The sequence below is a fragment of the Ambystoma mexicanum genome, chromosome 3p, assembly GCF_040938575.1.
Source record: "Ambystoma mexicanum isolate Mex_15411 chromosome 3p, UKY_AmexF1_1, whole genome shotgun sequence".
Classification (NCBI taxonomy): Eukaryota; Metazoa; Chordata; class Amphibia; order Caudata; family Ambystomatidae; genus Ambystoma; species Ambystoma mexicanum.
The window spans coordinates 761844812-761854827 of record NC_090925.1 but is presented as its reverse complement, the minus strand read 5'-3'; the positions used below and the strand labels follow the sequence as shown (position 1 = coordinate 761854827).

At 52.0% G+C, this 10016-nt stretch overlaps 1 protein-coding gene across 1 annotated transcript; it reads right to left on the bottom strand.

Moving 5' to 3' along the window:
* Nucleotides 1-615: 615 nt before the first annotated feature.
* LOC138579597 (claudin-6-like) lies at nt 616-8894 on the bottom strand. Its single transcript, XM_069649863.1, has 2 exons — nt 8729-8894; nt 616-1486 (listed from the first exon to the last, which is right to left on the bottom strand). The coding sequence occupies exon 2, from the start codon at nt 1458-1460 to the stop codon at nt 819-821; it is 642 nt and encodes a 213-aa protein (XP_069505964.1). The 5' UTR covers nt 1461-1486; nt 8729-8894; the 3' UTR covers nt 616-818.
* Between the last annotated feature and the right edge of the window lie 1122 nt (nt 8895-10016).

The following is a 10016-nucleotide window of genomic DNA, read 5'->3' as shown; positions in this document are numbered from 1 at the left end:
ATGTTGAGTTAGCTGAACTGCTTGCATGGCACAGTTGTCACGAGGCTGCAGAAGAATGAACCCACCTATGACCACCCCCCAATGCAAGACAACCCAGCGTTCAGAAGACATGCCACAGAATACCCAGGAGGTGCCCCATTCTGGTGACACCCACCTGTTGCAGAGATTCAACATGTAAATTTGCTTGCAGCAAGTACCGCTGCGCCCCCCCCAGCCCCCCCCCCCCCCCCAAAAAACATCCCTAGATTTTCTTTTAGAGAAAGATGGGGCAAAACCAGCGACCTTCCCAGGTCCAGTTGCCCTCTCAGGAACCTAAGTGTTCCCGCAATTTTAACATTTCACCAATTCAAGTGTACTCTTGTGAAGCTGGGGCCGCACAAAATAGGAGTAAAAGCAAGGTAGTGACGTGACTAGACCAGCCACGAAATGCATAGTTAACAAGCATCTGCACCAAATACAGCTGCTACTCTACCATGGCATAGGTCAGCGAAAATACACATATTCACCAAGTTATTTGGAGGCGTTAGTCATAGGTCAGCCACAGGAGCATACAAGAACCACACGCAAGCACCCACAAACCATGTTGTAGCCGATTCCAAACTAATGTAGCGCATCTGTCTTTAAAAAAATTACTTTATTGCTCATGTTAAAAAAAATATACATACAAGTATTTAGCATGGTGCAAGCCATAACGCACAAATCAAAGTGAGTGTGCTTAGATAGTACTCATTCGTGTCCATCACCCCCAATGAGGTGCACAAGTCCTGAGTGCAAAGCCCGGGGGTGAAGCGGTTCAGTCATTTCCGGCAGGTCAGGGCCTACACGTAGTTCTTGCTAGGGTAGTCACTCCTGGGCTGGGAAGAGGGGGCCGTGTAGCGAGCGTTGAAGCCCTCCTCTTTCTTGGGGCAGGAGCAGCAGAGCAGGCCGCCGCCGAGCAGAAGCAGCGCGGCCGAGGCCCAGCCAATGTACAGCGAGGTGCCCAGCTCCCGCTTCTGGGACTCGGTCACCAGCGGGTTGTAGAAGTCCCGAATGACGGAGTTGGCGGACCAGCAGACGGGGATGAGCATGAGGACGACGGCGATGACGAAGACGATGCCGGACACCACGCTGATCTTGGCCTTGGTGTTCTCCTCCTCCACGCAGTTGGTGCACTTGGCGCCGATGATGCTGGTGAAGAGCGCCAGGATGCCGATCAAGATGGCGATGACGCAGAGAGCGCGCGCCGCCTGCAGGTCCTGGGGCAGCGCCAGCATGGAGTCGTAGATCTTGCACTGCATCTGGCCCGTGCTCTGCACGATGCAGTTCATCCACAGGCCCTCCCAGATGACCTGCGCCGTCACGATGCTGTTGCCGATGAAGGCCGTCACCTTCCACATGGGCAGGGCGCAGGTGATGATGGTGCCGACCCAGCCAATCAGAGCTAGGGCCACGCCGAGGATCTGGAGCCCAGTGGACGCCATTTTGCTCAGATGGACAATTGAAGTATCTGCAAAGAAGAAAATAAAATGCATCACTGTTAGTTTTACAATCAACCCCAATAGTCAAGAGGATTAATCAAATCAATGAAAAAGATGCGAGTTGCCATTAGTGATAGCAATGCCCGTCCATTGGGCCTAGAGACCTAACCATTGAGACCCACAACTGCACTTCTGCGGTTCCAGTATCTGTGTGTAGAATTGCGAACACTAATGGCTATATGCACGAAGGTTGGCTCAGTGTTGTCCGGGGTTAGTGCACAAACTTCCAGCCACCTCGGTTTCACGAGGACACTGGCAACTGAAACATTAATAACCAAGAAATCCATCCCTTGCAGCGAATATAAGTGCCAAGGCAAAGATCCCCCCCCCCCCATTGCAGGGTTGCCAGTAAAAACTGGTTGCACCCCGCATGGTTGAGTGGATTTGCAGGCTCAAGGTTGGGGTGGGGTAATTTTGGCACACACAGATATCAGGTGCCAGGGGACGAGGAGAGCACACATCTTCCTTGTCCCGCTGGAATCGTTGCTGCCACACTCATGGCCAGAGCCCCAATCGCTGCCTTTGCTTTAGTGACTTCCTGCTCCTCTGGTTTTCTGCCTGCGGTCCTATAAGGAAGGAGTTGTTTGGAGAAAAGAGCCGTGGGGTCCCGACATCAAACACGGAAAAGGCATGCAGCAAAGCAGGGCGACCAGGGGGGCGTGGGGCAGCAAAATGATTAGATTTGTTTACGAACAAGATTGTGGGACGCGTGCAGAGAGGGGCCGGTTGCTCGCGATTTACAGACCGAGCCCTGCAGTTGGTTTCCGGGCAACTCAGGCGGCCTGCGAAAAGCACAAAAATAAAAAATAAAACGTTTGGCTGGCCTTGCAGACGCCTTCACTCCATATCTGCGTACTAGACTATGGACATTAGCAGCAGTCGTTTCCTTGTTGCAGTAGGGCTGGATGCAGTCCTTATCCAAAAGCATCCAACCAGATCAAGCAGATGGGGCAATTCAATTCCTGCTCCTCAACACCAACACCCAGACCTGGCTATCAACCCTCAAAATCTGAGGGCTTCACATCCAAGCTCACCCCCAGAACCAAGACCCTTGCGTTCCACATCGACAAACACTTCCTTCAAGACACCTTGGTATCGGCACTCCCTACCGTGAAGAGTCAAGCCCTTCCTCCCTCCAGACAGCTTTAGATCCACTGTTCAAGCACTGGTCCTATCCCACCTGGGTGGGGTCACGGCACTCCTCGAAGGCCTCCAGTCATCCTCCCAAGAAGTGTTCTACACATGACCACACACCTCATCAGGATCTATGCAGATACGACCACATCACCCAGCCATCTACCAAAGTCTTTCTGCATCATCTAGAACGCAGTGGCCCTCAAGTCACAGATACTTGAGTGAGAAACTTTGCGTGCACCACAGAAAGGACTAGAAAACTAGCCTCTCTGGGCCCCAAGACTATGGAACCTCTGCATCACTTACCCACGCTCTTACAATTCAGAAAACAACTCACACCTTTTCAAGGAGTCTTTCCTTCTCAATACCTAGGCCATCACATCACCCTACTTTACTCGCTAGATACCACCCTCTGCTCTACTCCATGCCACCTCGTACAGCTGTACATCTATTCTGTTACTACCACTAAAAAGCGCTCATGTTACGCATCTGTATTGGTGTATACCTCTAAAGCACCCCATTGCTTTGAGAAGCTAGGTCCACGCTCAGATACCATAATAAAGAAAGTAGCACCCAGTGATTCCTTTCCCCCAGAAGAAAGGCAAAAGGTAGAGATTGTAGTAACCACCCACACCCTTGTCAGATAATGGTCTGTGTCAGGGGGCATGGAGACCACTGGAAACAGGTGCCAGCAGACAGGGCTCAGCCTGCCACAGTTACTGGACATAGTGGGGAGAGAATACCCACATTACAGGATGTGCAGGGAAGAGAATGAATAATTGGTCATGGTGTTGGTGTGGTTGGAACACTCGCTGCATGGTCCCTCAGGGCAGGGTTTCCGAGGGGTCCCCCAGCATCAGGGCTGCCTTTCACCAGGCGGGGGCTGTGGGTTTGCCCCCAGTTCAGGGTGACTTCAGGGGGGAGCCCAGAGGCAAGCTGAGGCAGTGCTCACGCAATGGCACTGAACCAGTTCCCGCTGGGGGAAGCAAGGGCCCCTATAGGGGCAGCAGCGGGTCAGGGAGGAACATCAGCATCAACTTAAATTATGAACCCGCCCATCACGGGGAGTGTTCCTGGTGGACAGGTCTGTGGGCACAACAGGTGCAACTGTCAGAGTGCATACATCAGGCAGGGTTGGCCTCCACCCCAGTACAGGCAGGACATTGGGTATGCTCACGTGGCATAGACACAGAAAAAGTATGCCGACATGTTTTCCCTGCTAGATTATAGGAGAGTAAAACAAAGATCCGAGGAAGGGCGTGGGGGAGATGCTTGGTAATTGGGCTTTGCAATATTCCCGGCTAGATTGCTGGAGAAATGGTGGTCTCATTCAAGTGTCAAACGCAGCAAAGCACAAATAGTGACAGAATTGAGGAGCCCCGGGTGGGTACCCACCCCCCCACCCCCCTCACCCATGCAGGCAGAGGTATGAGCAAATGGGTACCCACAAGTAGGGGGGGGGGGGAGAAAGCAAAGTTGTTGGGGGAGGATTTTTCGAATTCCAGTTCAGGGGGGGGGGGGGGGGGGAATCACACCTGGCCAAAAAAAATAAATAACATTCCAAAAACCACACCGACATCGCACAGGAAGTAGGGAGATTTGTTGGCTTTTCAAGGGGAGGGGGGGGCGCGTATTACCTCGACATATGTAGGCCCATGCAAGTTGTCCATTATCTAGCTGATTTATGGTCACATAGCAGTGAGCAAGGGTACTTCAAGCATTTGAGATGGTGGTAGACACACTGGGGGTGCCACAAACTGCAGGAAAGATGGAGATCCTGACCATGCCCAGGCTTTTTTTGGGCTCGAGATAAACAAAAAAATGTGGGTGAATGTCACCGATGAGGAAAAGTACACACCTTTAGGGAGGCAGTGGCTACCTGCGTGATGCTGCAGTGCCTTGTGGGGCAGCTGAATTTAGGATCATGCCTATGGTGATTCTTCTCTGGCAATGGCGGGGATCTTGTCAGGGGTAACCAAGACACTCCACACACAGTTATCAGAAGTACTGAAACTGGGCCTGGTGATATGGGACAATTTCAATGAGGTGCAGTCAACAGAAGTCAAGGACAATGTACAACTGGGGCTTTACAACAATGCCATAAGCAGTGTGGTGTTGGAGCCTTCCTGCAGGTGGTGTGGGCAGCGGTGGCCTTCCAGCCGGGTAGGCAGTGCAAAATAGTGGTGGCATTAACAATCTGGGGGATGCATTGTAAGGCAGAGATGTGCTGTCCGCTCAGACAGCACGTCATCGGTCTGCTCCATTAATAGCCAGAGGGCCGCTTGCCCACTGGTATTGGTGCATCTGTGGGAACGTGCACCTTCAGGCAAAACATGTACCAGGTATTCATAATGCGGCCGATGCCTTGTCCCGCTTCAACCTACAGAAGCTCCAGCGCCAAGGAAGACAAAGGGCCTATGAAAGATACCTCACGGAATTTTGTGGGGCTCAAAGCCTGATGGACATTCTATATGGCCATGATTAAATTATTGGGTCAGCGTGTATCTGTAGGGGGTCATCACACGAAGATGGCCGCCATTGGGTTTTTTCGCAGGTCTGCAAGAAGGTCCTCAACTACTGGCTGGAAAATGGTGGGGGGGTGAATCTGCAGGCATGAATTCATGGCAGCCTTTGCCAACACTTGGCGCCTTCAGGATCGGGGAACTTGTGGGCTCATCCACGACAGATCTGTTGGGACCTCCTTGGAGGGGTGGTAATAGCGCACCTGTGGTCAAGGCAGTCAAAAATGGATTAAGCAGCGGGGGAGGGGGGGAGCCCCAGGGTTACAATGTCCATCGCATGGTATACATTTGTCTATTGTATTGTGGGCATATTTGGTACACGGGAGGACGGTGGTCTGCTGTTCTCACAAGAATGGCTCGTGCGTATCCAGGTTAGGAAGATCTTGGTTCAGGCTTTGCCTCACCACACCACGGTCACAGAGTACAGAGGCAATGGAAGCCCCATGCCCACAAGAGGTTCACTAGGCAATCTGTTGATGACCCGGCTGGAGTAAAGGGGGTAAGGGTGATGGACACAGGACTAAAGCAGGGGAGTGTGGAGACATGGGTGCAGTGGGGGCTCCCCTGGCCAACCCCCCACCCCCTGGCTGTGGAGACAGGACTAATGAAGAGGCCAGCGCCCGAGGGGCAAGGCCCACCCAAATCTGTAAATGCCCACTCAGCAGCGCTGAGGGACACACCAGAGAATGGAATGGTGGGTTCTAGAGCACCAGGGGTGGATATCAGACATGGGAGAATGTGAAGGGGTACACAGGTGTGCCAGGTACCCTCGTTGACATGTGGAGGCAACTACATGGTGCAGTTAAGCAGAACGGGTCCAATTGTTTACTTCTTGGCTTGGACGCTTCTGCCTCAGGGCTTGGTTGGCTGGTCTCAGATCATTCCAAGGTTGAACTTGGGACGGAGTCTGCATGCCCATTCAACATTTCGGCAAAAAAAAAAAAAGTAAACCATGAACTCGCCTGGCCGCATGCCACTGGTACCTGCAGATCATAAAGAATGGCCTGTTGAGGAGCTCTGGGACACTAGTTACAGAACTTTTTGGCCATAATAAGAGCATTGGTACAGGTATGGAGGGGGATGTTGCAGACGAGTTGTCTGAACACCTGTGGCAGGATCATGGGGACACTGAAATCTCCTTCCAGGTTGGAATATTGCTGAAGGGGGGGCATGCCCCGCATATCCCCAACCAGAAGGGGTGTAGCGCCATGGCGGGGGGGGGGGTGGGCAGGATCAGGTGGCAGCTTGGGCTAGTAACGAAGGGGTGCCTCCTGGTATTGCCCCCAAGATGGGCATGGTGGGGAGGGGAACAGGGTCTCAGTACCAGGGCAGCTCTTGCGGGCATCGAGCCATGGCTCGCCTGGACCACTTGCTGGTATAAAAATGGAATTGTGGTATTGAAGGTTTTACGAGGAATGCCAAATGTGTGGTTTAATAAAATATGGCCGAAATGGCATGGGTCTAGAGAGTTCAATCTTCCCCCTAGGTACTCCTGCCTGCAGAGAGCGGTCTCCACCATTACCAGAATTAGCAGAAGTCCCCATGATTTCGCAAAGTTTAACTGACGTGCCGCTAGAGACAGGAGACATTGGAACCTCACTAGTATGCCTCATGGCCACAGCCAGGGGTGTTGCTAGGTCTGGAAAAGACCCGGGGCTACATTAATGTTGGAACTGGGGGCTAGCTAGCTAACCTTGTGGTTGCAGCTCCTGAGATTCTATCCGGGGCTACAACCAAAAGACCAGGGTTGTAGGCCCCCGCCGCCCCCACCACCACCCTAGCAACGCCTCTGCCCACAGCGAAGTGTCAGCAAGAGCCTGCAGTGTGCTACTGTCCGGTCAATGGTCGCAACCAAGTGCACTAGTGTGTATGCCGATCTCTGGTAGAGTGGAGAGTTCCAGATAGGCCTCTGCACACTGGGCCTCTTGTGTGGTAACCTATGTTATTCCCAGACGAGTCTTGGGCCTGCTGAAAAGGCGCAATATGGGGCCCTCAGAAGTGACACGTATCCTAGTCCCAAAACACAAAAAAGGGGGCATTTTTGAAGTCTAAGCACAGAGGTCTGCCTCCAACAAAAGGGCTGTTTTTTTTGCATACTGTGCCCCCAACCAGGGCTTTGAGGTACAGTGATGGCAAAAGCCATAGCTGGGCCTCACAGGGCCCAGGTCATTCCAAGGTCTGTTATTTGCTTTGATATTGGGCTGGTACAGACAAACCAAAATGGAGTGCTCTAATGGCCTCGCAGCTCACTGGGAAAGGGTCATCAGCATCCACCGCCCCCCCCCCACCCCCCACACACGCCATAGTAAATGCTTTCACTACAAGCCTGAAACAGTAACGCATGCGCACATTTTATTCAGAAGATGCGTCTGTGAAACAATTCTGTGATGTGAAGATAATTAGAGCAATACACAGAGGTCTTGTCCAAATAAGTATTGTAGCATTGTGCAGGGGGGACTCCTTGATTTCAGTAATAAGGGGCGTGTCAAACGAATGATGAAAAAGGGGTGGTTAAAAAATGGAGATGAGTGCCATCACGGTGCCACTTTCAATACGATTTCCACAGCCTCTTGGTTTCCCAGTCCACCCCTGAAAGTGTATGCGAGTTTCTTCGAGGTTGAAGTGGGCGGGAGCGGTGCTCCTATACAGTTAAGTGTAAGAAGAAGTTGAAGCTTGCACTTCAGTGCACATTCCCATAATTAGCAGGTGTGCTTGGGGAATTCGGATTCTGTGTGGGAGGGGGTGTGGTGATAGGGTTTGTGGGAAGAGGGGACAGGCCAGCATGGAACATAGTTTAAATATGTCTTTTCGTACACTCATTGGAGTAACTTTGGGGGGCGGCGGGGGAGAAGAACATGACACCGCTGTGCCCCCCTAAAATGACGCCCATGCGTACACTGGTTTATTCTGCCTTACCACAACATCCTCAGCGGGAAGGCATCGCATGCCCTCCACCGCTGCCCTAGCAACACACTGGTTTCGGGGTCCTTATCCGGCTCGCATTCCTAGCCTCGCCATCACCTCACAGAAACTCCGGAGGATCCGTTCCCGACCCTCACTTGGGAGGGCGGCCAAAAGGGGGATAAACAAGGTCCGCGCCTGGAAGCGGATAACAGAGCGTCAGCCAGAAGTACATCGAAGCCGAGGGAGCCGCGTAAAGGCACCGCACGCTCCCTGGCACCGCGCAGGTGTAGAGGCGCGGCCATCACGAAATGGAGGATTCGTGGCAGCCCCCAAACATACACCCCGACTGCCTTTTTACGGAGGCAAACTGCCAGCCTCGCGTATGCACAAGTAGTACCACGCCTAGACGTTAATAAGTAACTACACAACAGGCACGCAGCCACACCTCCATCACCCAGCAAGCTTGAAGTAGCCAGCGCCTTTTAACGTTAGAACCCCACGCCTCTTTAAGAAGAGGCCCCAGGCTACCCAAAACATAACTTAACATTACGGAGAACAGGTGTCTCTGAAAGCAAGCCAAACCCCTCAGCCCACACAAGCACTAAAACAGCTACAGGAACTAGGTGAATAACCCCCCCAACGCGCGTTTACCTGCAGCCGCCCACACGGGTCGTCAAATAACAGTCCGAGAGCGAATATTTTCTTAACCCGCCTCGAGAGGGCTTATATGGCAGCCCCCCGCCCGCCAGTGACGTCACCGCGGCTCTTCGCAGGTGGCGCGCATCCACCGTGGGGGATGGGCGGCCAGGGACAGAACCGAAACTCTTTCTGAGGTGGCGAAAGTACAAGGTGGGGGAAGGTCCGGGCACGACCTCCCGTCCTAGGCGGGGAGGGATCTACATCACAGTCCTAAATGTACCTGGAAAAAGTGCACTACCCAGGTGCACGACGATTACTCGGTGTCAAATCCATGCAGCTTTTCATAATGACCGCACCCCCATAGCTTTTTTTTTTCAATTTCGATTCCTTAATTTCTATTCCAAATTAAATAATTTAAAAATTAGCATTTTAAAATGTTTCATGTCGAAAGTGTGCTTAGTGTTCTGTTGTGGTTCCTGTTTGAAAGCCTTGCACAGAAAGGCATACTAAAATAAAGAGACACAGAAAGAGGCAAATCGCCTGCATGATGCGTACGTTACCCAGTCTTGTTTAGTAGTTTGCATTCGGGGGTTTGAATTTACCGCGTCTCTGTTTTGAATTCCGGACTACAGGTCCCACAATTCCAAATCAAGAGAACAGGTTGGAGAACCGAAGCTCTGAAGTTTCCCTGTTCCACACGCGAGGACGTCATCCAGTCCCGAGTTTCTCTTACAAAATTGGGGCTTCTACATTTGGCTTTTCCATTTTAAGTTTAGAACAACAAATACGAGAAGGATGAAGGAAAATCGGGACTGAGCGGATTTCTTACGTTTTGGCGGGGGGAACTTTGAGAGCTCAGGGTGGTTGCGCCCCAAAACTCAGGACTGGGGTCCACAGTTTTAGAAGACCTGGATTAGCGGGGCGTACAACAGGACAGGATTGGGTTGCAGCTTGAAAGTAGAGAGTGACCCAATAATCGTCACTTATTGGCCTCAAAGCATGAGCTTCCCGACCACCCAACCTCAGTCCCGTGTCACGCAGCTTTCATTTGATGTGAGGTGTATTTTGGGAGTTGTAGTCTTCATTCATTTCAATTGAACACATTTCTTGTTAACCCCCTGATACGAATGTGGGAGGAATTCGACCAGCCACACTGCTGGTGTGCACTCGCCTGGGCTTTGTTGATATCTTTTAAAGAAATTGAATGATGGGAGATCAACCTCAGAACATGTGTGGGCCTAAACCGCACACATTAAATGCATAGTCACGTATACTCTGGGTGGACACAGCCTACAGGTGC